The 26,576-nt window shown below is 37.8% G+C and overlaps 1 protein-coding gene across 1 annotated transcript in view; it reads right to left on the bottom strand.

Annotated features, from left to right (window-relative positions):
• LOC137030191 (A disintegrin and metalloproteinase with thrombospondin motifs 16) overlaps positions 1–26,576 on the bottom strand; it is a 100,376-nt gene that overhangs the window by 13,520 nt on the left and 60,280 nt on the right. The window contains exons 12-18 of the mRNA XM_067400378.1: positions 25,627–25,775; positions 24,747–24,919; positions 23,198–23,328; positions 17,689–17,812; positions 16,793–17,037; positions 14,664–14,802; positions 12,156–12,282 (exon numbers count right to left, since the gene is read on the bottom strand). Coding sequence (XP_067256479.1) covers positions 12,156–12,282; positions 14,664–14,802; positions 16,793–17,037; positions 17,689–17,812; positions 23,198–23,328; positions 24,747–24,919; positions 25,627–25,775 — 1,088 coding nt within the window. The remainder of the gene's footprint in view (positions 1–12,155; positions 12,283–14,663; positions 14,803–16,792; positions 17,038–17,688; positions 17,813–23,197; positions 23,329–24,746; positions 24,920–25,626; positions 25,776–26,576) is intronic.

The following is a 26,576-nucleotide window of genomic DNA, read 5'->3' on the forward strand; positions in this document are numbered from 1 at the left end:
CTGAAGAAATGTGAAAGATGCTTGATTATGCACTGCCAGGATGCTATAGTGCAGGGATACTCAAGTTCAGAGGCCATAAAATGCAAAGGGCCATAAATTACTTAACTTGCTCTAACATGTGTATTCTGTTATGTTCTGTTTTGGTTTCGCTTTCACTATTTGCTCTGTTTCCATTTGCCTGTGTTCATAATTAGTTCCCATGGTTGCTCATTAACTCTCTGGTTTGTTGCTATGGTTAATCAATGATTATTAGATTCTATGCACCTGTGTTCATATAGTTCCCTTAGTTCCTTGAATTTATATCCCTGTGTTTCGGTTCATTGTTGTCAGCTCTCGTTAAAGTTAATGTGTAAGTCTGATTTGTGTTATCTCCTATGTATTCCTGCGTTCTGAGTGATTTTTGATTATCTAATAAAGATTATTTGAGTATACGACCAGCATAAACGTGACAAAAGAACTGACCTTACAGAAATGGACTTATTGGCCATCCAGCTGCTCTTTTCAGAACAAAATCAGCGTGCACTAAAGGACCACATGAGAGACTTTTTACATCTGCCATGCCTCATGAACTTTACACTAGCCTCAGCGAGTGATCCAAGGCACGCTTGCCCAGTGTAGGTCCTCGAAAGACATTTGCAGAGTTTGCGGAGTAGGTGCTGGTGAACTGCAGGTCTGCATTCACCACCTGCATCAAGGAGGACGCCCAGAGCCCAGCCAGCCACTGCTCACACACTGCACGGAGCGGACACCAGAGCCCACCGCAGACAGTGAGCCTGAGCCTGCCTCGATGCACCAGCCAGTAAAGAGGACTGAGCCAATCATCGCCCCGGAGCCTGAGCCCCACAGAGAGTCTGACCAGGTGTGTGAGCCAGCAACACCGCACGTCCCAGTGGATGTGCTCGTTAAGTTCTTGGGCATGGAGGAAAGCCCCACCCACATTCCTGCCATATATACCCCTTTTCCACCAAGGCAGTTTCAAATCAGTTCTTTGTCTTTCGACACACAAAGCTCCAGCTCCGAACCAGGAAAAGTGGTTCGTAAGTAGCACCAAAACGTTACTGGACTAGAAGTAAGAACCGCTTGCGCCAGGGACCGGGGGCGGGGTTACCGTGACCAACAAGAAATTTGTCATTGCCATTTTTGAAATAGCAGCTAATCGAGCTAATAGCAGCGCGATTGTTGTCCGCGGGACGTTTGTAGAGCATACGACTCCTTGTGCTTTCGTTTCGTTCTCGCAGAGCTTTGATGTCATGCGCTGATCGGTATGCGAGAAGCCGATGCATCTCAAACAAGCCTGGTGTGTTTGTGTTTGGCGCTGCGGCGCTAGCTTTGCTGTGAAATATGAGACGTAACATATTGTGACAGTGACGTAACAAACTCTAGCTCTGAACAAGCACCCGGTTCGTGCTGGTGGAAAGGGGGTGTGAGGGTGAGCAGTTCTCCCGTCACGCTGGTACCACCCAGCTCGAAGTCTCCTGTGTCTCCACTGGTTCCACCTAGCTTAAAGTCTCCTGTGTCTCCAGAGGTAACACCCAGCCTCCCTCTCCTGCCTCCCCTTCCCCTTCCAGCTAGTCCATCGGCCCCATCTCTGCTGGTTGCTGTCAGTTCCCCAGCTCCTCCCTGGTTTCCTCAACTATGCTGAGTGGATGCGCATTGGGTCTTCTGGTCGCTAGCTCTCCTAGTCAAGAGGATCCCCTGACTCCGCCTCCAGCCTCGAAGCCCATCACTCCACCTCGGCTTGTCGAACTGTCAGCTCCACCTTGGCTCCTTCCTCCCTCAGTCCTTGCGGCTCCCTCGTCCCTCCAACTATACCATTTAAGTATATACTAATTGAGTTTGCCTAGCTATATTCGTAATGCAAAACAAGTCATTCATATTCATACAGAGTATGAAAAAAAATGCACACAGTAAGCGTGGGGTGAAAATGATCCTGGTTCTGCAGGAATTTGCAAACATAGAACAGAAATGTGACAGGGAGAATGTTTTTCATGCTGCCTGGTCACTTAAACACTGCAGAATTTGGTAAACCTGCACCCACAGTACTTAACAGAACACCCGACCCATTATCTGACAGTAAAACTAATTTATTTCTGTGTACTCGACCCATATGACAAGGCTGCGACCTGAATGGCACCCGCATTAAAATGTGGATCTCTCTCTTGAAACTCTAGGCCATTGATCCTCTTAATAGTGCAAAAAAAAATAAATAAATAAAAAACTTTGATTTGAATTGTGAGTATATTATATAGAGAAAGCGAGCAAAGAGCGACCCCTATAAAAAAAAAAAAATCGTAGACGCTTACTTCAATTTCTTCAATTCAGCGCACATTGGTTATAATGCTCAACCGCATTTAAATGACAAACAAAAATCATGCTGCCTAATATTTGCGCTACTTTTGAGTGCAAAATAAAATAAAAATACATTCATATTTAGGATGAAGCAGGCTACAAAATGAATGCAGACAGGCTGCCTGTTGAGTACCCCTGCTATAGGGTATTATAGGCGGTTGTCAGTTGCTAAGGTTTTCAGAGTGTTTTTTAGAGCATTGCTATAAAGACTCTAGGGTGGTTACCAATTGGAACTTGCACTTTTCATCCTTCTTTGTCAATGATTTCATAAATAATAAAAAAGAAGTTGATGTAACTGTAATGACAGGTGTGTTTTTTGGACTGAACCGGGATCAGACCAGAGTCTGTCTGAGAGCGAGGTCTGTCTCTAAAGCCATCAACACTTGCTGATATGTTGTTCGATACTTTTGCTGACAGTAGAGCAGTGCATCCATCATCACCAGCGAGTTACGGAAAACACGGACAGGACAGATCCGTTCTCCAGCTGTCTGTGATGAGCACATATAGATATGTAATGTGTGTGTGTGTGTGTGTGTGTGTGTGTAACCTAGCAAGACAGGTCGCTAGTCTAAACACATTGAAGATGATCCCAACTCAAGACATCTTGACCTTCTCAACTGCATATAACAATTAAATTTAGGATGCCATTTTGAAACTGTAACTTGCAAATCAGTGACTCATTTAAATTATTTTATTTTACAATTTTATAATAATTTTGTCTATTTAATGTTTATTGCATGAAAATGACAATCACACATGTTTTTAAATTTTATTTTCTAGGACTGTCAATTAATTAAAAAAACAATATGTACACATTTCTGTAATTATTTCTGTAATTGATTGCAACTATAACATTAAAATTTGTAAACAAATATATTTTCACACTGAATCACACAATTTATGTATAAACAATATAAAGACAGCATTTTAAATATTAGATATTTTTAATAATTGTTTAATGGCATCTTATGAAGACCAGTGTCACTGATATCAGTACAGATACTTACGTCTCTATGAAATTGATACTTTTAATATCTTTTAATAAAATTAATAATTACAGATATCCATTACTAGAGTATAATTGAAAGCCAGGCCTAAACTGCAAATGATTGGGGGCCGTATTCACAAAACATCTTAAGGCTAAAAGTAGCTCCTAACTTACAGATTTAGGAGAAACTCTTAAAAATAATGGGTGTGTCAGTCCTAAATTTAGGACTCCTAAATGTTTTCTCTAAGAGTATTTCACTAAGTATTTTAGCGCTAAAACTAGCTCCTAAACCTGTGAAACGTTAGGAGTAGTCAAGAGGATTCCTAAATCACTAAGACCAAATCACAAACAATCCTAATCCACCTAAAGACACTGTACACCATTGAGACAATAGCGATAAAGCTGGGTGCTGCACCTTTTCTTCATAAATGCAATACATATTTTGATTTATGGAATACAATAAAATGGCAAAAATAAATTTTCAATAAATAAATAAATAAATTAATGTACTATTAATATATTACTGTATAGTACTGTGGCAGTTGTTACAGTCTTACAAATGATCGAATAGAGTATATATATATATATATATATATATATATATATATATATATATATATATATATATATATATATATATATATATATATATATATATATATATATATATATATATAGGCATGCTGTCCAAGGGGATCGAGGGCTCTGATCTTGGAACTTGTTTGGAATTTATTTTGCCCAAACTCCGAGCTTGGAATTGATTTAGCCCAAACCCAGAGTTTGCCCCATATCCCCAGCCGAGAGTGAGGAGCGGGTTGGCGGAGGGATGCAGAAAACTGTCGAGGTAAGGCAAGTTGGCTCTTGTCTGCGTGTATATACCTCCACTCGAGCTGATTAGATAAAACTTTGTTTATAAAGCATAATTTGTCACTTGAATTCTGCAATCTCTTGAAACGCAGACATGCAAGACGCAGACAATAACTGAACATATACTAGTTTAATTTGTGACACTTAGCCTACATTTTAAAATCTTTATTTCAATATGGCAACATTTTTATAAAAAAAAAAAAAAAAAAAAAAAACCTTTCTTTGAATATGGCAACATTTGTATTTAAAAACCTTATTTGAATATGGAAACATGATATCTTGCGCTACAATATCCCTTTGATTAAATCGCTGACAGAGACTTCTCCCCCATCAGCCAATCACTGTGGGCATAGTTAGTAAGCATGTTGACATCATCCATAACAAAGAGGTCAACCCCGCCCTTACCCTTAGCTTAAGACTTCTCTCTATTCCTTAGTAAAAGTTGGTCTCAGCAGCTTTGTGAATAGGTTTTAATAGAAAACTCTTAGCTAAGAACTTTTACTGCTATTTAGGAGAACTCTTAGTGGTAAGATAAAATGTTTTGTGAATACGGCCCCAGATTTAAATACATGCATGGTTGCAATTTATTTTTTTTTTAAAGCTTTTTAAGTCACAAACATTATTTTGATGAGTTCTGTTGACATAATAATGTTGATCATTACATCAACTTAATATTGTGTGTAATTTAAACTGACATTTTGTTGTAAGTGATATTTTAATAATTATTATTATTATCATTATTATTAATAAATTGTAATAACTTAAGGAAATTGTCTTGATAACTATTGGGTGTACAAAAATTTGGCAGTGGATTTCTAGTTCCCAGCATGCCTTTCATAGGACTAGATAAGCAAAATAAAATGAAGTTGAAATTAAGTTTGTGTTATGTGCATTTTGTAAAGGGAAATACACATTTAATGCTGTTATGACATTTAAAAGAGTTTCTGTTATATTGAAGTTTTTGTGGTTACCAATTGTTCTGAAAACTAGTGATTGGATGTGTGTGGCTACACTATCTTGACCATCTAAGCAATAACTGTGCTAATGCCAGTAATATCTTACTTTTTCAGTGCATTTACATACTAAATAAGATACATATAGCATATGCTATGATAGCTGTTCATTTGAATTGAAATGGTTAAGATTAATTGGTTTCAGGGCCATAACCGGATTTTGTTGAAATTAGATTAGGAACAACTTAATTTTTCTGACTAGTCAACTTAAATGGTCATGAAACCCTAAACTAAAGAAACTTCTGAGATTTTAACAGAGTTATGAGTGTTTAACATCACAGAAGTAAATGTTACCATCCATTCGTTTTAATTATAGGAAAAAAATAGTTAATTTTCAGCTTTTTTGTGCTATTTTCATCTTTCGGGTTTAAGTTTGTGTTTGTGTCAACATCATAGGACATGACATTTTCTTGTACTATATTAGGCTAGTACATTGATGATTGGTGTCTCATATATTCATGAGACTGCATGTCATTATCCTATTAGAAGATGACTCACTTAATCATGACAGTATGCACAAATTGTGAATAGGTTAAAGGGTTAATTCACCCAAAAACAGTACTGCAGGATGCAGTCGGACACGCTTGGTTTATGTCGTAAATGATAAGCTTGCAGTTTGTTGGTTGAACATAATTTCAATATTAGTCATGAATTGAACAGATTGACACAAACTGTTGTTAATTTTTTGTTGAGTCAAAAGATTTGTTTTTAAAGTGTAACCCTAGTATTTTCATGTTCAAAAGGTTCATAACATGGTTTCAAAAATTGCAAACCTCATAAAAACCTGAATAGAAACAATAATAATTTGATTATTAACATTTTCTGAGGGTTCGCTGGCTATTTGTTGAAAAACACCTATTCATATACTGTGCTCAAGACGCAGGCTTACATGTCTGTCGTGCTGTGAGCGGGCAGTGAAGTGTCCTGCATTAATCTGTTTCCTCTGAGCTTTAATATGTCACTCTTTCACTGGTTTAAAGCTGGTCCAGTCTGGTTTTCCCCAGTCCCAGAAGACCAAAACCCTCATAGTAATCCTGCAGTAAGCGCTCTCATCCTTCAAAACCCCTCGTTTTTCACCAGTAGGTTAAACGAGAACGTCACCTTCAGCATGAGAGTCTTTCTCCATCGTCTCCTGAAGACCTATGAGCTCACTGCATATTCAATATCCTCCATCATAAATCAGCGCATTAGCCATATTACTGTACATGTCGAGACAGAGATGGATATTTCTAATTTGCATTGTGTCAGCTCAAATTATCCTGTCAGAACAAGTTGTTGCACAATCATGTGGAATAAATAATAACTGTTCTGACATCTGATTCTCAAACATCACGAAAAACCATAGAAGCAACAACAACAAACAACAACAAACCTATAAAATGCAACACAGTCTCTCATGTGTCTCTGGTGATCAGCATCACAGTCTGAATTCTTGGATCTGCCTGTCATGAATTGTCATATCCAATGACCTTCTCATGTTAGTCTACGATTGTCCAGATTGGGGTCAGGGTTATGAGGTCACCTTTGTCACTGTCCCAGGAATGGATGAATGGTGATGCCAGCATCTGAGTAATGTATGGTACACCCTGGACAGGAACCCAGACATGCCAGTTAGCCAATGTGACCCTTCACCCCGTTGTTCAAACGTCCTAACACACCCAGACGGAGCTGCCAGACACCCATCAGTGGGCCAATTCATCTGAACAATGTTAACTGCGTAATGGCCTTCTTTGTCAGGCATCAAATCAGCTTTGGGTTCATGCAAACATGATGGATAAAGCATGTTCTCGCAGGGCACTGGGGAAATGACCTGTTTGTTTCAATCACTAAACTCAAGTCTAGTGCTGGAGAGACTCGTAGACTCATGGGATGCAGGTTCTGGTCCAGGCGAAAGTGTTAAAGTACAGCTTTAATGTTTAAAGGGACAATTCACCTAAAAATTAAAATTATCCCATAATTTACTCACCCTCAAGTCATCCAAGGTGTATATGACTATATTCTTTCAGACGAACACAATCTGAGATTTTTAAAGGTGCCCTATAATTGAAAATTAAATTTACCTTGGCATAGTTGAATAACAAGAGTTCAGTACATGGAAATGACATACAGTGAGTCTCAAACTCCATTGTTTCCTCCTTCTTATGTAAATCTCATTTGTTTAAAAGACCTCCGAAGAACAGGCAAATCTCAACATAAAACCGACTGTTACGTAACAGTTGGGATCGTTAATATGTACGCCCCTAATATTTGCATATGCCAGCTCATGTTCAAGGCATTACACAAGGGCAAGACATCTGGATGTGCACATCTGAATCAACAGACTAGGTAAGCAAGCAAGGACAATAGCGAAAAAATTGCAGATGGAGCAATAATAACTGACATGATCTATGATAACATGATATTTTTAGTGATATTTGTAAATTGTCTTTCTAAATGTTTCGTTAGCATGTTGCTAATGTACTGTTAAATGTGGTTAAAGTTAACATAATTTCTTATTCTATTCACGGAGACAAGAGAGCCGTCGCTATTTTTATTATTAAACACTTGCAGTCTGTATAATGCATAAACACATCTTCATTCTTTATAAATCTCTCCAACAGTGTGTAATGTTAGCTTTAGCCACGGAGCACTATCAAACTCATTCAGAATCAAATGTAAACATCCAAATAAATACTATACTCACATGATTTGATGCATGCATGCATGACGAACATTTTGTAAAGATCCATTTGAGGGTTTATATTAGCTGTGTGAACTTTGTTTATGCACTGTTTAAGGCAGTCGCGAGCTCGGGGGGGCGGGGAGCATGAGGATTTAAAGGGGACGCAGCCTTAATCAGCGCATATTGAATGATGCCCCAATATAGGCAGTTAAAAAAATCTATGGGGTATTTTGAGCTGAAACTTCACAGACATATTCAGGGGATACAGACTTATATTACATCTTGTGAAAAAATGTTCTAGGGCACCTTTAAAAATATCCTTGCTCCTCCATGCTTTATAATGGTTGTGAATGGGGGGCCACATTTTGAAGTAAAAAATAATGCATCCATCCATAAAAAAAGTAATCCATACGGCTCCAGGAGGTTAATAGAGGCCTTATGAAGTGAAGCAATACATTTTTGTAAGAAAAATATCTATATTCCGGCGGAACGAATGACGCAGGATGTAGGAGTAGCGTAAGCTTAGACACCTCTCGCTGTTCAAACAAACAGGGCTGGGCAACAAACTCAAGTTCTCTTACACTGAAATCCTCTGACATTTTTCTTTAAAAATTATTGTTTTAGACTTCTAATTCATAACCAGTGTTTTGTTTTGCTCTCTACTCTGAACTTCTGCGTTCGTCAATACGTTGTGCATCGGGTCAGAGTTCACTCTTCTGCCGCAAAACGATGCATACAGCCGTCTGCCAGAAGCTAGTTATTATTGTTAATGAAGGTTTAAAAATAATGAAGGTTTAATAAAGGCCTTCTGAAGTGAAGCGATGCGTTTGTTTAAAATAAATGTCCATATTTAAACAAGTCATGACCACCTTCCATATTCAATGTACGAAGAAAGTGTAAAACTCTCACAGTTCAAAAAGCTTACGCTACATCCTACGCCTTTCCTATTCAACTTACGGAAAAAGTGTAACTGATGCGACGCCAGTTTACACTTTCTTCGTAACTTGAATACGGAAGGCGGTCTGGCGGTAGCTAGATATTTTACTTCATAACTTGTTTAATTATGATTTTTATTTTTTTTTTACACAAACGCATTGCTTTGCTTCAGAAGGTCTTTTTTAACTCCCCGGAGCCGTGTGGAGTATGTTTATGATGGATGGATGTGGAAGGAGATACTTTTTTCAGCTTATACTGGTGAACCCTGTTGACTGCCATTATAAAGCTCGGATGCGTCAGAATATTTATTAATATTTCTCAGATTATGTTCATAAGAAAGAAGAAAGTCATATACACCTAGGATGGCTTGAGGGCGAGTAAAGCTTGGGCTAATTTTCATTTGAAAGTGAACTAATGCTTTCGCCCTTTATTACTGCAAAAGCTGGAACTTTTTACCAATGGAAATCAGACAAGCTCCTTTAAAGGTATCTCAAGACAACTTTTCATGTTAACTTTTGATCAAGTATCTGTCTATTCAGTACTTTTGTCATCCATAATAATTCTATATCTTTGAATTATCATCAAATCGAAAGCAAATATTGATACAAGTAATGTAATGAAGATTGAAAATTAAGCTTTGCATCACAGGAATAAAGTATACATTTAAAATACATTCATGTAGGAAAACAAATAAAATATTACTGTTTTTACTGTATTTTTGATCAAGAAATTCAGCCTTGCTGAGCAGAAGAGAATGTAAAAATCTTACTAACTTACTTTTGGTAGTGTATCTACATTAATTATACTGTATATTTTTCCTTAGTATAATCTAATGTGAATTTATATATCCTTGTTTATATATATTAAATGCTGAATTAATATAATGTATTATTATTATTACTTTAAATTTACAGATGCACAGGTCAAAAGATGGAATAAACGGGAGAAGCAACCCAGTGTTTTCTCATCAGTATAAGCAGCTGTAGATGCTTAGCTGGATTATAGTACGCGATCTGCCTCTTACACTGAAGATACGGGAGAATGGGAGAGAAACTGAGCGAGTATAAGAGACGGGGGAGTAAGAACTGGATCTCACTGCCAAAGAAAACAGCTAGACTTAGGGAAAATTCAGCTCAGGATCATGCAGGTTTTACGGGAGTATCAGACACTTTAATACTTTAAGAGCAGCTCTCAGTTGTTAACTGTCTCTCAGAAAACTCATGTGGAAGTGAAGCTAAACTGTAAAGATGCCTCTGCTGTAATCAGCTCTGTGAACTGGAGGCAGTTCTGGCAGACATGTGTGAGAGTCATTCTGTATCTATACCTTTCCAAACCTTCTGACATTATTGGGACTTACTTGTGAGAGACAGTGGATCACTTCGCCCTGGAGTACAGGTGGATCGGCTCGACATGCGAGACAAAAACTTGCTCTGCATGACACTGCCATAGAGACGCTACTAAAATATCTGATGAGGGACACAAGGAATCATAAGCAGTGAAGTTTAAATTCGCACACACTCTGCTCTGAGATCTGCTGCAATGACATGAGACCAGACAACATCTGTGTCTTGTGTCAAATACATGCAACCAATCATAACCTTGTGGAAATCATCATTTGTGGTGTGAAAGTCAGAGCAAACATCCTTATGTTACCATTAAGTTATCAAAACGTTATTTCTGAATGTTCCGAGAATTTTAAATGTAGAAACGTTTTTTCTTGGTTATGTGAATGTTAAGGGAACATTCCATTTTATCATTCTTCAAACATGATGTTCTTTGAACATTCATAGGCTATGCCTACAAACTGCTCCTCATCCACACTAGTGTTTGAGCGTTTTCCAAAAGTTGCTCATCCACACTGAAAACGCTTAAATCAACTTACTGCGTATGTGTAAAACATACTTAAAGCTCACGAGTTGATGTAGACCCAGGTGAAAAAAAGTACACTTCTATAATGTACTTAAAGTGCTCTATTTTCGCACACTAATTTTGTACTTAATATACTAAAAATTCTTCTTTAATACTACTTAAGATAATCTTAAGAGCACAGTTGAGTACACTTAAATGTTCTTAAAGGGTTAGTTCACCCAAAAATGAAAATTATGTCATTAATGACTCACCCTCATGTTATTCCAAACCCGTAAGACCTCCGTTCATCTTCGGAACACAGTTTAAGATATTTTAGATTTAGTCCGAGAGCTTTCTGTCCCTCCATTGAAAGTGTATGTACGGTATACTGTCCATGTCCAGAAAGGTAATAAAAACATCATCAAAGTAGTCCATGTGACATCAGAGGGTTAGTTAGAATTTGTTGAAGCATCGAAAATACATTTTGGTCCAAAAATAACAAAAAATATGACTTTATTCAGCATTGTCTTCTCTTCCGGAATCCTTTCCATTGAATTGATTCCATTGAATCCTTTCATCTGTCGGCATTGGTAATGCACTTTTACGTCGCCCTGGTTGTTTTTGGCGATTGGATCGGACATCGTATGACTGAGTTACAACAACTTCCTGTTTTGTGGCGTTAATCGCAAACATTAGCACTTAGCCAAGTGTTGCATGATTTAACATGTTTCTAGCATGTTTGGTACTTCGTGGCATAATGAAATATGTTACTGGGAGTGAATTACAGTGTAAAGCATGCCATTTCCTGTTACCAGCAGGTGGTGCTACGACTAACTGAATATTGTCATATAGATGTCTTTAGGACCAGGACTTTTACAGCAACTTCCTGTTTCATGGCGAAACATCAAATTTTGTCAGGCCACCATGGACACACCCTTCAGTGAAAACTCTAGATCTTCGCAATACAACATCGCAAAGGCCTTTAGATTAGACTGACCAAATATGATGTTGATCTGATTAAAGCTCTAGGAGGAGTTCATTAAAGTACAACGTCTGGAAATGGCAAAAACTGCACAAATTTTGCATAGAAAATTCAAAATATCTCATTTCCTGTTGGGTTTACAGACTTTGCATCCAGGGGCTTTTTTGTAGGTATTGGGCTGTTACATCTGTCTACTGAATTTCATAACTGTATTCAAATTTTGTAGATGGCGCTATCAAGCCATTTTGCCACACCTAATTCTGAAACCCATATCAGATGTAAATTTTCACCACTTCTGATGCGTGTGCAAAGTTTAATGAGTTTTTGAGAACGTTTAGGCCCTGAAAAATGCGAGTCATTTTGGAGAAGAAGAATAACTGGCTGAGCAATTACAATAGGGTCCTCACACCATCGGTGCTCGGGCCCTAACTGGTTCCTTTCTCTAGAAACAGCTCCAAATCACAGCCCTCAGTGTGTAAACAGACAAGAGGAGATCAGTGGTGAATTTACCTTGCGGGGCAGGGCTGCGTGTTACAGGACACCACACCGGTGGATGGCCGAGTTCGAGAGTTACAGTAAGACGTGTTCACCTGAACTCTTAGATCCTTGTAGCAGGATGATTTAGTGACCATCTGACCTGAGGAACCAACACAAACAACATAAGTCAATTTATCACGTAAATGTAGTTTTTACCAGGTGAAAATCTGTGCTAACACAAGATTTATACATGAATTTATAACATGAATCCACATCTGATATGAACATACTGCTCATAAAACCTTGTCCTGTGACATCATGAACTTAACGAAAGTTTAATGTATTTGAGCTGAAGACACAGCTTTCCGGAGGTTGTCCGGAGGGAGTTTGACCTCTGGGTTAAAGGACGTCCTAAAGCAGGTATTGACCTTTCAGCTGCCCTCAGCTCAGGCTCTTTACACACTATCACAGAGGCTAATGTCAGGTCTGGTGTGGAAGAGCAAGAGGGTACAGCCCATGTAAGCACTAATAATGCAAACTATAGAGTTACGCTTGAGAAAAGACTGAGCAACAGTGTTCAATAATGCTATTACAGTAGGTTTCACACAGATCATTTGGACTGATTATGAATGCATTTACATATGTAATTAATGAAAAAGTGTAATAGGTTTTGCAGGACTCCTTAAAAAGAAGTACACTGTAGCATACTGTAATGGTTATGTATGGTACGGTAATTGCTCTTTATAATAATATTAAATTAAGAGTTTTACTTTAAAGTACATTTTAAAACATTGTTTTAATAATAATCATTTGCCAGTGGGTCAGAATATGCACTCTTAAAGGATTAGTTCACTTTTAAATGAAAATTAGCCCAAGCTCTACTCACCCTCATGCCATTCTAAGTGTATATTATTAAAGACCTTCTAAAGCAAAGCGATGCGTTTATGTAAAAAAATGTCCATATTTATACAAGTTATGAAGCCAAATATCAAGATTCCATCAGACCACCTTCCGGTTTCAATGTAAGCAGAAAGTATAAATCTCTTGCAGTTCACAAATCTTACACTACGTCATGTACCCTCCCTATTCAACTTACAGAAAAAGTGTAATTGACACGATGCCAGTTTACACTTTCTGCGTAACTTGTATACTCATATTTTGTGTGTTAGCGTGATAGTCCCTTTAAGTACACATAAGTGGCATTTTATTTAATGATACTATCATTATATTAAAGGATTAGTTCACTTTTAAATAAACTTTTGCTGATAATTTACACACCCCCATGTCATCCAAGATGTCCATGTCTTTCTTTCTTCAGTCGAAAAGAAATTAAGGTTTTTGATGACAATATTACTGGATTTTTCTCCATATAATGGACTTCAATGGGCACCAAACGGTTCAAGGTCCAAATGACAGTTTCAGTGCAGCTTCAAAGGGCTTTAAACGATACCAGACAATGAACAAGCGCAACCTTTTCAACGTAATTGCGTATGACATCACGAACGAAAATCGCAGAACAGAGCAAGGCGAGCATTTGTGCTTATAAAACTTAAACTTTTTTATTGTTTTTTTTTAAATGACCAATCGTTTCGCTAGATAAGACCCTTATTTATCGTCTGGTATCGGTTAAAACCCCTTTGAAGCTGCACTGAAACTGTCATTTGGACCTTGAACCGTTTGGTGCCCATTGAAGTCCACTATATGGAGAAAAATCCTGGAATGTTTTCATAAAAACCTTAATTTCTTTTCGACTGAAGAAAGAAAGACATGGACATCTTGAATGACATGGGGGTGAGTAAATTATCAGCAAAAGTTTATTTAAAAGTGAACTAATCCTTTAAGTACATTATTATATCTGCAAGTACAGTTTTTTTTTTTTTTTATATATATACTTTTAAGATTTGAAGTACACTACAAATGCACATTAAACAATAATTTTTCAAAAAGGATTACAGGCTGAAATGTATTCATTATAAAATGTCTGATTAATGAAAAAAAATCACTGATGTGAACTGTGAATCTGATTCTGATTCATTGAAAAGGTCTGATTCAAATTGACAAATCTGATATTGCTCCTTCTGGCATGAATCATGTGCCAAGTAGAGCTACGAGAGATGTCTCGATTTTCAATGAATAATGATTTAAAAAAGTAGAGCAGACGCTTGCAACGCCCAGGTCACTGGTTTGATTTTCAGGGAATGCATGAACCTATAAAATGAACTACCTTGAATGCAATGCAAGCTAAATCTGCCAAATGCATAAATGTAAATGTAATTCCTCATGAGTCAATAAATATAAAGATTCAAGTTAGATTTGTTTTCTGTGCATATTCATTTTATAATGAAAACGTGTAAATATAATCAGTGCATATGAATGATTTTAGGTGTATTGCAATAATCAGGGCATCATCATGATCTTGATCTAGATCAGAATAAAAGTGTTTAAGTGTTTCACAGATTAGCATTTGACTGCAGTATAAGGTCTGGCCTAAACATCATTAGCATCTACTAGCAGCACGTTCTGTTCAGATGGATGCAGTACCTCCTGCACAGGTGGCTGAGCACTGCGAGCGAATGATGGCCCACGTGTAGTTGTGTTTCGGCTGGCTCCGTCTCTCTGTATGGTCTTTGGTCAGTGTGTACTCCCACTGAATGCCTGGGTTCCAGCCCTGCATGAGAACCTGTGCAAGGAGAAACATACAAGACCTAATGAACACCATAGGAAATCACACAAACATTCTTTTTTAATTTCTTGAGGAAAATGAGTACACTAACTCCTTTGTTTTACGACAGAACACCTCCCACATGCTGAACAATGTCTCCTGCTATCAGAACATTTCACATTCAAATGTGTTAAATGCAGGTCATTTTTAACCATAATTCCATTTTGTACATAATTTGTCTGCATGATATAAGAGCCAGTTAATGTACGTATAAAAGTCCACAAAATAAAGAAAAGAAAAGATCTTTTAAAATTTGAAGTTAAAACACATAAGCTTAGAAATGTACTGTTTCATGTTGGTAGTTTATGTTGGTTTCATATGGTTTTGAGAAAAAAAAAAAAACATGTTTAAAGTGTTTTTCAACCCACTTTGTATTGTTACAATGTTGGTAGTACATGTAAATGAACAATGTTTACTCATTCTCCATGTTACCTGGACCGAGAGATTTATGTTTATTTGCCAGCAAAACTTGTGACAGCTCGAGGGCTTTCATGAAAGCTACAGATTATACTTCCGCATTTTTGTATCCACATCCACGAACAGTCAGATCGACAGAGGGTTATTAACAAAACATTTATCACTGAAAATTATATTGTACTTTGTCTAGTCTTTAAAAAGCATTAAGGTAAAAATGGAACACTATAGGTGTGTCTGACTTGAAGAGGCGCTGGGCAGACTGATCTGTGTATGACATCAAGGTACCACGAGAACGATTCGAAAGCATACAAAGTTGTCTGATCTCTAATCGCTCTCGCGGTACTTTGATGTCATACACCGAATAGTCTCTGCCTCAGACATCACACCCAATGACTGTCGGCTGAACATCTGCTGCATATGGCACACTTCACTGGAAACACTTCAGGATTTTCAAAATCGTCATCTGTTCTACAGGATGTCTGGGAGACGTGTGTCGCGTTCTTTAATGGTCAGCCTGGAAACAAATGCCGTAAGTTCAAACCCCCTTGTGGAAGAAGAACGGTGTCATGTTTACAACTGTGACAATGAATGCTTACCAGGATCAACTAAACAACTAAACTTTGCGGCTCCATTGTTGCAGTAAATTTGCACAATATTATTGAATGACTAATTTATTAGATGCAGGCCGGTCTGTTATTGTAGGGACATCGACTTTACATTTTAATGCCCCTACACATGACGCGGAACAAAACGAACTGTGATTGGTTGCATTACATGTCAGTCAAATGTCCTCTTGGGCGGTCCTTGGCCAATAAAAGCTGCGATAGATTCCAGACCTTCTGCCGTCAGTCTGAAGGTCTGGCTACACGAGACTATACACCGAATGGCCTGCACAGCGCAGCTTCAAGTTGAACACACAGTTTTCTTACCTGTATGTGATAACATTTTGTTTTGGGGGGTTGGCCGAAATTAAGTTTCTTTTAGTTTTTCACCTCTGTTTGGCCTAAAAACTATGTTCGTGATCATCCAGGTTTTTCAGATTTTCCATTTCTGCATTATTCTTTGAATTCTTGCACCTGGGAGCTGTGCAAGTCAACAACATTATGACTAAAAGTTTGCAAAGAAGTATTCAAAAGTATAAAAAGGTCAAATTCTCTGATATTTTGACTTTGATTTGGCAGCAAAACTTCTTAAGGTTTTCTTTTCAAGTATGTTATTTGCTATAGCACTTATTTGTGTCAAGCAAGATTCAGCACTCATGTTTACATCAAGACTAAATATACAGTGAACCTATGCTATACATTTCAGTGTAGATGAGATTTAGCACGCTTTACACTATAACACAGACTTTGGCAAGCAGCAGTATAACACATCAGCCCAGTGCTCTCATTAGACACGGCGAGTGCCAATGAAGCAGACTTATTACAGAGCACAATAAAACTGAATAAATAGAAAAATGTGTTGCTATCTTAAGAATGTACTTGGCCAGTTATACAATTATGGAAGATAAAAAAAGTTAGGCAACTACTACCTCAACCACCAGCGTCTCATTAGTGGGTCCGCTGGAGGTGAGGCTCTCTGGACGGTTGTAGGGTCTCTTGTAGTCGAACACAGCCCCAGCAATGGAGTGTTGTCCAGGCCAGTCCACTGTCCAGCGTCCATTCAGGTAATACTTCCTCTGCAGGTTCCTCAGTGCCAGATAAGAGCTGGAGGAGTTGAGCTCCGTCACACGGATACTGCGCGCTCCAGCCGGTATGGTCACCACACGGTAGTACTCTACACAAGAGACAGAATCATAAACATTATATTAGGTTATAACAATTGGTTTACTTGTTGTTATATTTCGAATGACACACACAATTTCACAGGTAATTTCCTTATGAGTCACAACATCTTGTTTAGAATTAGGGTTGTTGACTGATAAAAAAATAATAAAAATTATTAACTGCACCTAACAGTATTTAAATAGAAATGTTTAAATATAAGCAAATATTTTATATTTTGAATATTTTTTAGGAAATGTATAGTGGTTCGGTTTATAGGGATAAAGTAATTATAGCCAATCAACATTACAGTATAACTGAAAGGCCTAAACTGCAAATTATCAGACTGTTGTTATATGCCATTTAAAAGACATTAGCATACTTTAGGAGCACATTCTGTAACTACTTTAGGAAGGGAAAAAGCAGAAAAATAAATAATTGCAGTATTTTAAAGGGGACCTATTATACCCTTTTTGAAAAGCTTTTCATGCTTGTTTCAACACACAACACACTTAACCAGGCCATGGCCCCTTTGTTACATATACTTTGGCCGGGAATTATTTAAATTAAACACATAAATTGACGTTAGTTTTCCCATCCCTAGTAAGAACGCTGTTCATACAGACATAGATTGTACATGCGTTCAGAGAATAAAGACACATACGGCTCATATAATGTTGTTTGGTGTATTGTCCTTTGTAGATCTTGCAGGTGGAATTGTCGCCCTTGCAGACGCCACACAAATCCAGCACCGCATTGGATCCAAGCACCCTGTCACAGCCCACCCTCTGGAAAACACAAATCATGACCTCTAGCAAAGAAGAAATACAGTTACAGTTACAATATTTTAGTGTAATCAAGGGGAAAGTCATGGGAGAGGAGGAAGTGCATCCATGACAATGTAATCGGCTGTTTACACTGTCAGTGTGATGATGACCACATAGTCCCAAAAGCATCGTTAGCCAGCTTCACTGTAAAAAAATAACAACCGATTTAAATGATGAAGGTGTGACAATATTACTAGTACAGCTTTGAGACCCAACTCAGATATCAGCCGTTTCTGTCATGTCCAAATCAAGTCAAACTTAAAATAATTATCTGTGACTGCACTGTTTAATGACTGCACAGTAGGTGAGAAAAGACCTGCACCTCTGTGCCTGCGACCATCAGGTAAATACAGGTTTATCAGACACTTGCTCAGATGTAAACATGTTGTATTAATAAAGAGTTAGGGTACAACAGGGCTAAAGTTCAAAGTATACTTCATTTTTTTGAACGCATACATGAGCATATGTGCACAGTCGAACGCACAGCCTTGCAAAATATACTTCTTTTGACTATACGTACAGGGGCGTTCATCGCATGCAATTTTGAGCAATCTCTCACCACGACTTACAACCCACGTAAATACTGCAAAAAAATAAATAAATGCGGATCTGTGACTTCGTGCAAAAATTCGTGCACACGTGCATGCGTGCATACTCTTCAGATGACGAAATTGACACTTATGTACGCGTAAAATGCAAAGTATGCTTTGGGCTTAAAGGTGCACGGAGTAAAAGGCGCATTTGACTTTATTCTCTTTTAAACCACTAGATGGCACAAAAATTTAGCAACGCAAAGTTGATTCTGGGCTAATTTGATCTAATATTTAATGTTATTTTAAAATGTTGTAGAATTATGTAACAAACAAGAATCAATAAAATGATTGATTATATCTTGAGACAAAGGTCTTTGTTAATGTTTTTCAGTTTTGTTCAAGGTAAGTAAAGCAACTTATTTTCAATAACGAATGAATATGTAAAAGTATGGTATTTGGGGTAAAATGTGCCCCTACTGCAACAAAGTTGCAAAGTGCTGACTTTTCCATTTGTTGATATGACACGGTTAGATTCAGATGGTAAATATCATATATTAAGTAGGGTGTCCACCTTAGAGATAAATCACCATATTTAATTAAATCATCATATTTAAAAATATGATATTGATCATATCATAAAATATACTATTTGTTGTTACTACTGCTATATTAAATTAATATCCTATATAAATTAATACAATATTATCCTTCAATACTTTCAGAATCTTTGTTTTTAAATAATTTTGTTTCTGTATTTTTAAAATGAACATTTTATTGACTATATTTATCAAACAAAAATAAATAATTTTATTAATTTTATAATAGTACAAATTTTGCTAAAGAGATTGTTTTGAACAAGTATTAACTTAGGTATTATTCAAAGCATATTACGTTTGCTTAAAGGTGCCCAAGAATCAAAAATTGAATTTACCGTGGCATAGTTGAATAACAGGAGTTCAGTACATGGAAAAGACATACATTGAGTTTTAAACTTCATTGCTTCCTCCTTCCTATGTAAATCTCATTTGTTTAAAAGACATCCGAAGAACAGGCGAATCTCAACATAACACCGACTGTTACGTACGGCAGGGAGCGCGCGATTTAAAGGGGCTATGCGCTGAATCGGTGCATAGTTAATGATGCCCCAAAATAGGCAGTTAAAAAAATTAATTTAAAAAAATCTATGGGGTATTTTGAGCTGAAACTTCACAGACACATTCAGGGGACACCTTAGACTTAAGGCCTGTTCACACCGGGACGAATATCGCACGCAATTTTCGCCGACGTTTAACGCCTCGTGACTAAACAACGGCCGCCAATGAGAGTGTGCATACCGACGCGAAAAACGTGAGGCGTAAAAGCGTCATTTTTTAAAAAATGCCTCGGGTTCGTATTTTTGGTTTGACACGCCGCGTTAAAAACTGGCTGACCAATGAGATTGGCGCTTTTGTTCACGTGCCTGGAGCTGCTGAAGTTACAGTAAAACACGACTTGGTGGCGCTCAAGCACAAAACGGTCTTGCCGAGCACACAAGACGACGGAGAGAAAGTAAGTAGACGAGGAAGACCCCTACAAACTATCCCTGCGTCTCAAACAGTTCCCTAGCTTCCTAGGTCGTGTATCAGTATACCATGTAAATGAATGTGGCCGAATCCCTGATCAGTGCCCTGACTAGTGAAGTAGAGAGCTGATTGAGACGCACACTATGGGTGCTCTGCCACAGATGTGTATTATTTCTGTATTTTTACTTTTTTTTCCCTTTTACATTCAAGAAATATAGTTAAGAATGTCTGTTTCATAAACATGTTTATTTACACTACCGTTCACTTGCACTATATGTATGAATGCCATTTTATATATTAATCTTCTTTAACTTTATTAATATCATATGTTTATTTGCACTATCGTTAAGCACAAGCGCCACATACTGTCAGGGAGTCAATTTGCACTTTCACTCGGCGCATCGCCGGTGAAAATCGTTGGGTGTGAACACAAAAAAACGTCTCTAAAAAACCGCTGACGATAAACGCGTGCGATATTCGTCCCGGTGTGTACAGGCCTTTATATTACATCTTGTAAAAACTGGTTCTAGGGCACCTTTAAGTACAGCATTTGTATAAAATACTCTGTGCTTTTTGCCCATGCTGATAAACTTTGCCACCTCATATGTTTATAAGATTTTTAAACAAAACAAACCACTTTTATGATTTGTTTTCACACAAAATCTGTTGCTGCATCAATGTTCAATAAAAACATACATATTTCTTTCTGCAATCATACACTATGGGAGTAGTGAAAAGCACATTTTTCTTAAAGTGTGCATTTGAAACCATTGTACCCTACAAAATGGTCCAATCTGCAAAGATAATATACAGAAACATAAAAGGGTGATGAGTTCAACATGTATGAAATACACAAAGATCAAGTTCTGCCTAGTATGCTCATGTACAGTATTCTTTCTGTAATGTTTTCAGTGCAAACTACTTATGTCATCGACTCATGTATAATCTAAAACACAACATGACAAATGACTCAGATAATTCATCATTACTGCTTATTTAAACTAAATTCACTGAACTATAATTGTTCTGGTCCACTGCAATGTCACTATTTCATACTACCATAATTTCTCTTTTAATATAACAGCAGATCTGAAATGTTGTCAGTGAAATGCAGACACTGAAGTCAAATTTAATGGAACAGAATTGTAGTTGGCTCTCTCACTGCAAACATCCAAACACGCAATACGAAACTGATGTGCGTTCTGAAGGAGAGACTCTCCAGAAACTGAAATGCATAAGGTCACTCTGCCTCAACAGGGAATTCCACAGCAGAAGAAAACATAAAACCAAGCACAGTGAGAATTCACTACAGATGATCCCTCTTGAAAAGCTCTGGCTTTGATGATAAAACACAAACTGTGTCAGTAGCCCATTAGTATCCATGTATCACAACTCAGAACAAACCACTGGATATAGAATAGAACAACCCTGAGTGAAGAATGTTTTGCATTCAACACAGCTGACACCGTGTCCACACCGGATGCAACCGTTGACGCATATCATCATTCCGAGCCGCAACAGATAGAAGCTGTCTACACTGGACTCAGAAAAGCGACCGTTACAAATCCATTTGCGACAAATGGATGGCATCAGCAAATCTCAAAAAAGTTGGGACAAGGCCATGTTTACCACTGTGTGGCATCCCCTCTTCTTTTTATAACAGTCTGCAAACGTCTGGGGACTGAGGAGACAATTTGCTCAAGTTTAGGAATAGGAATGTTGTTCCATTCTTGTCTAATACAGGCTTCTAGTTGCTCAACTGTCTTAGGTCTTCTTTGTTGCATCTTCCTCTTTATTTTTCGCCAAATGTTTTCTATTGGTGAAAGATCTGGGCTGCAGGCTTGCCATTTCAGTACCCGGACCCTTCTTCAGCGCAGTCATGATGTTGTAATTGATGCAGTATGTGGTCTGGAATTGTCATGTTGGAAAATGCAAAGTCTTCCCTGAAAGAGACGACGTCTGGATGGGAGCATATGTTGTTCTAGAACTTGGATATACCTTTCAGCATCGATGGTGCCTTTCCAGATGTGTAAGCTGCCCATCCAACACGCACTCATGCAACCCCATACCATCAGAGATGCAGGCTTCTGAACTGAGCGCTGATAACAACTTAGGTTGTCCTTGTCCTCTTTAGTCCGGATGACATTTGATTTTGAATTTTGATTCGTCTGACCACAGAACAGTTTTCCACTTTGCCACAGTCCATTTTTAATGAGCCTTGGCCCAGAGAAAACACCTGCGCTTCTGGATCATGTTTAGATATGGCTTCTTTTTTGACCTATAGAGTTTTAGCCGGCAACGGCGAATGGCACGGTGGATTGTGTTCACCGACCATGTTGTGATTTCTATTACAGTAGCATTCCTGTATGTGATGCAGTGCCGTCTAAGGGCCCGAAGGTCACGGGCATCCAGTAGGGTTTTCCGGCCTTGACCCTTACGGACAGAGATTGTTCCAGATTCTCTGAATCTTTGGATGATATTATGCACTGTAGATGATGATAACGTCAAACTCTTTGCAATTTTTCTCTGAGAAACTCCTTTCTGATATTGCTCCACTATTTTTCACCGCAGCATTGGGGGAATTGGTGATCCTCTGCCCATCTTGACTTCTGAGAGACACTGCCACTCTGAGAGGCTCTTTTTATACCCAATCATGTTGCCAATTGACCTAATAAGTTGCAAATTGGTCCTCCAGCTGTTCCTTATATGCACATTTAACTTTTCCGGCCTCTTATTACTACCTGTCCCAACTTTTTTGGAATGTGTAGCTCTCATGAAATCTAAAATGAGCCAATATTTGGCATGACTTTTCAAAATGTCTCACTTTCAACATTTGATATGTTATCTATATTCTATTGTGAATAAAATATAAGTTTATGAGATTTGTATATTATTGCATTCCTTTTTTATTCACAATTTGTACAGTGTCCCAACTTTTTTGGAATCGGGTTTGTATTTATAGGCCTCCTCTTATGCTGATTGAGTAGATCATTTGAACATGCTCCTCCCGAACTTTGTTAATAAAACATCATATAATGGGTTTTATTGACTTTTGTCGCATTGCATTGTGCCGCTCATGTCCGGTGTAGACACGGTGTGAGAGTTACTCTACAATCACATTACTCAGTTACTTACAAGTAACTAGACTAAGGCCAGACAGTATCTCTAGTTATAATATCCACAGAGACAATTACTAAAGACCTCAGGTTATACAGTGTAACGAATTCAAAATTATGAATATTATACATTACCTCACAAATGCCATCAATGCAGACATCAGTGCCGTCCTGTGTACAGAGCGTCCCATCCCTGACTTTACTGGAGAGGGCGAAGAAGAAGTCGTAACCTTCAGCGAAGCAGTACAGCTTACACACATCTTGATCTGGAACAACACACACACACACAAACACACACACACACACACACACACTGGAATATGAGACAAAGTTCATTGAACACAAATGTCCAAGCTTTGAGATCTCAGTAAATCTCATGTGCATTAACAACATCAGTTTCCTTTTCAGAAAATTCTGCTCTCACCAACATTTACTGTGACTGAAGTCATGCAGTGATCCAAACACTGAAGGCAACTAATGAAACGATAATCTGTGGGCAGTGAGTTCAAAGTGTTCACCCCCCATGGTTTAGTTCTGGCTCTGTGACATTGTGAAACTATAGCATATTTACATAGAATATCTATCTTAATCATTTCACCATGCTTGGTTTCAATTGCCTAACTATTCAATCACACTAGGAATTTAACTCTGAAATCACACAAAAAACATTAACCAGGTACAACTGTGTTGGTTTCAAATTCATCTGTGTTCAATTGTCTGAAAGCACACCAAATATCACTGACTCTGTGAGTCTCACAACTAATGAAGCCCAAGGAACTTTGAGATAAAGTTGGAAAACAGCTGGAAATGATTATAGAAAGACTGACATAGCTCTGAATCTTCCTAAAAGCATAATAACCCAATCCCACACCATTAACTTTAAAATCAGAGGGAAATACCTGGTCAATATGAAGCCCCATTCCCAGTCTAAACTCTAACACTAATCCTAAATCTAAAATCTGAATTGTTGATAAGAAATGTTCCAGAACCATAAAAATGTTTAACCAACAATGTTTCCTAATTGGCAAAGTCATACAGAATGGAAGAGATGGCAGCACCATGCATCGGGGTTGCTTTTGGGGAGGAACTGAAAGCTTGTTGCCATTAAGGACAACATGGATGGAGCCAAATAAAGCAAGACCCTTCATGAGAACTTGTTCAGTTGCCCAAAGATCTGCATTAAGTGTGAAGATCTGTTCAGCACAACAATGACCCAAAGCACATGAATAAACTATGAAATGGCTTGAAATACATCAGATCTGTGGTAGAACCAGAACCAACTTTCTCCATCTCAAGATACTTTGTGCTGAAGAATAGAAATTCCAGTCATACCTGCAAGAAGATGCATGACTGTAATCATTTCTAAAGGACCATGTAGAAAGTAATGATTTTGGGGGGTGAAATTGTCTGTTGCTCCAGAGAAATTAATGTTCTTTCTAGTGCGTAAATGTGTTGAATTTATTGTGTGGTGGAAGGAAGACACATTTTCCATGTGTTACAATTTGGAGGAGTAACAGAAACAAAATGTGAAAAAGTCAAGGGGGTGAATATTATGTGAAGGCTGAACATACTTCACTTCAGTCTAACTTCATAAATAATGTTTTCATCCAGAATTTTGTCAAATGCACCGGCTCATTTCTTTTATACATCCCTTCAACCAATAAAAACACATGTTTAGACCAACCGTCCACGCGTGTGTAGGGTTTCCACTTGTAGTACCATCCGCGGAAGGGCTTGCTGTTGAACTCAGCACACTGAGAAGCTCTGAATTCCACCGCATTTTGAGGACAGTCAGCAGTATTACACAGTTTATAAGAGCGAGACGAGCCCTCACAAAACCTGCCGCCATACATCGGCCTGAGAGAGAAGAAAAGTTGGGGGAAAAAACTGATCATGAGACAGAACTAGGATGAGACACATTCTGATTTACGTGACGGGACCATTAGAGCTGACAGCAACTTCATCACTTATGGTTGCCAAGTGGCTGTTTGTTTTAGTAATGAGATGCATTGCCAATAAATTAAGATGTCATTCTACATTGACAAGGAATCAGTTTTCTTGATGCTTAAAATTACATTTCTGTAGAGGAAAGTTTTTGTATATAAAGTGCAGCAGAGCATAAAGCAACATATCACGAACAAGATGAACAATTATCAGTGCAAAAATCAAACCCACTTGCAATGCCAGCAATTTTCCATGCAGCAGTGCTTATTATATTCCTGATTGTGGGAAATGAAAAATCATGTAGAACTACAGTATAAGAGATGGATCAAATGTGTCCCACTGTCTCAATTCTGCTGAAACTCTGTTTCTGAGTTTCACTGCATCTAAGGCTCAGGTGAATTTAAATCTGGTACTTCTGAAGAGTTCTGGGCTTGCTATGAGAAGAAAAAGAGAACTCACTATTATAGAGCTCCTTCTCTGCATTGTCTTATTTTGCTTCAAATCCTGTTGTGCATGTTATTAATTCATGCAAAAATTTTAAACTTTACAAGCCTTTATTGGAGACTCACTCCACTTTCTATATTGGCTGATACTCGACTCGACTGCAGGTCTGAACGTACCTGGGGCTGTTGCAGTGTCTCTCTCTGTAGGTCACTCCACTCTCACAGGTTCTCGAGCAGCTGGACCACCCAGACCAGGACGACCACTGACCGTTCACTGACTTAGGACCTTCATCACCATGCTTTACACACTGACCACGACGGCACCACTGCAAACAACACAGAAACACACACATCAGTCGGAATGATAACGGTCTTTAAATTTAAATGGATAGTTCACCCAAAAAGAAAGATTTTGTCATCATTCTCTCATACTTATGTTGTTCCAAACCTGTATGAACACAAATGGTGATTTTTAAAGAATATAATTTCAACATAAACATAAATCTTCAAAATGACAAAACAAGCACGATAAAACTATCATAAAAATGGTTCATATGACGCATACAGTATATTAAACAGTATTGTGAGGAACAGACTGAAATTAAAGTCATTAATGACTGATAATTGACTACAAATACATTAGATCCCACTGGACTTAGGTGTCTTTTGACTGCTTTAATCTGCATTTGGTAATAAAACAAACATCAACCATCTTCACATACTTGTAATGAGAAGCGCTTATCAGCAAAAGAGAATCTTTAAAGTTTTAAATTGAAGAAATTAAGACAGCCAAACATATTTATTTTACAGTGAAATATGACGATAATAATATTTCTTATTTTGCTTTTATTTAGTTTTTATTTTTTATTTTATTTTAATTCAATAATAATTTCATTCATTTATTCATTGTTTGCTTGCCATATTGATATTGTTACAAATTTCCATGTAGTTTAAATCATAAGGAAGATGCGTGATGATAAATGAATGATACTTTTAATAAATGCCAACAACTAGAAAGACAACTCAACAAGCCATAACCTTTAACTCAAGACATAGAACTTAGGGAACTGAGGGCTTAAATACACAGAGGAAGGTAATCTACATAACAGGTAAGAGGCGAGGATTTA

Source organism: Chanodichthys erythropterus, chromosome 2, assembly GCF_024489055.1.
Source record: "Chanodichthys erythropterus isolate Z2021 chromosome 2, ASM2448905v1, whole genome shotgun sequence".
Taxonomy (NCBI): Eukaryota; Metazoa; Chordata; class Actinopteri; order Cypriniformes; family Xenocyprididae; genus Chanodichthys; species Chanodichthys erythropterus.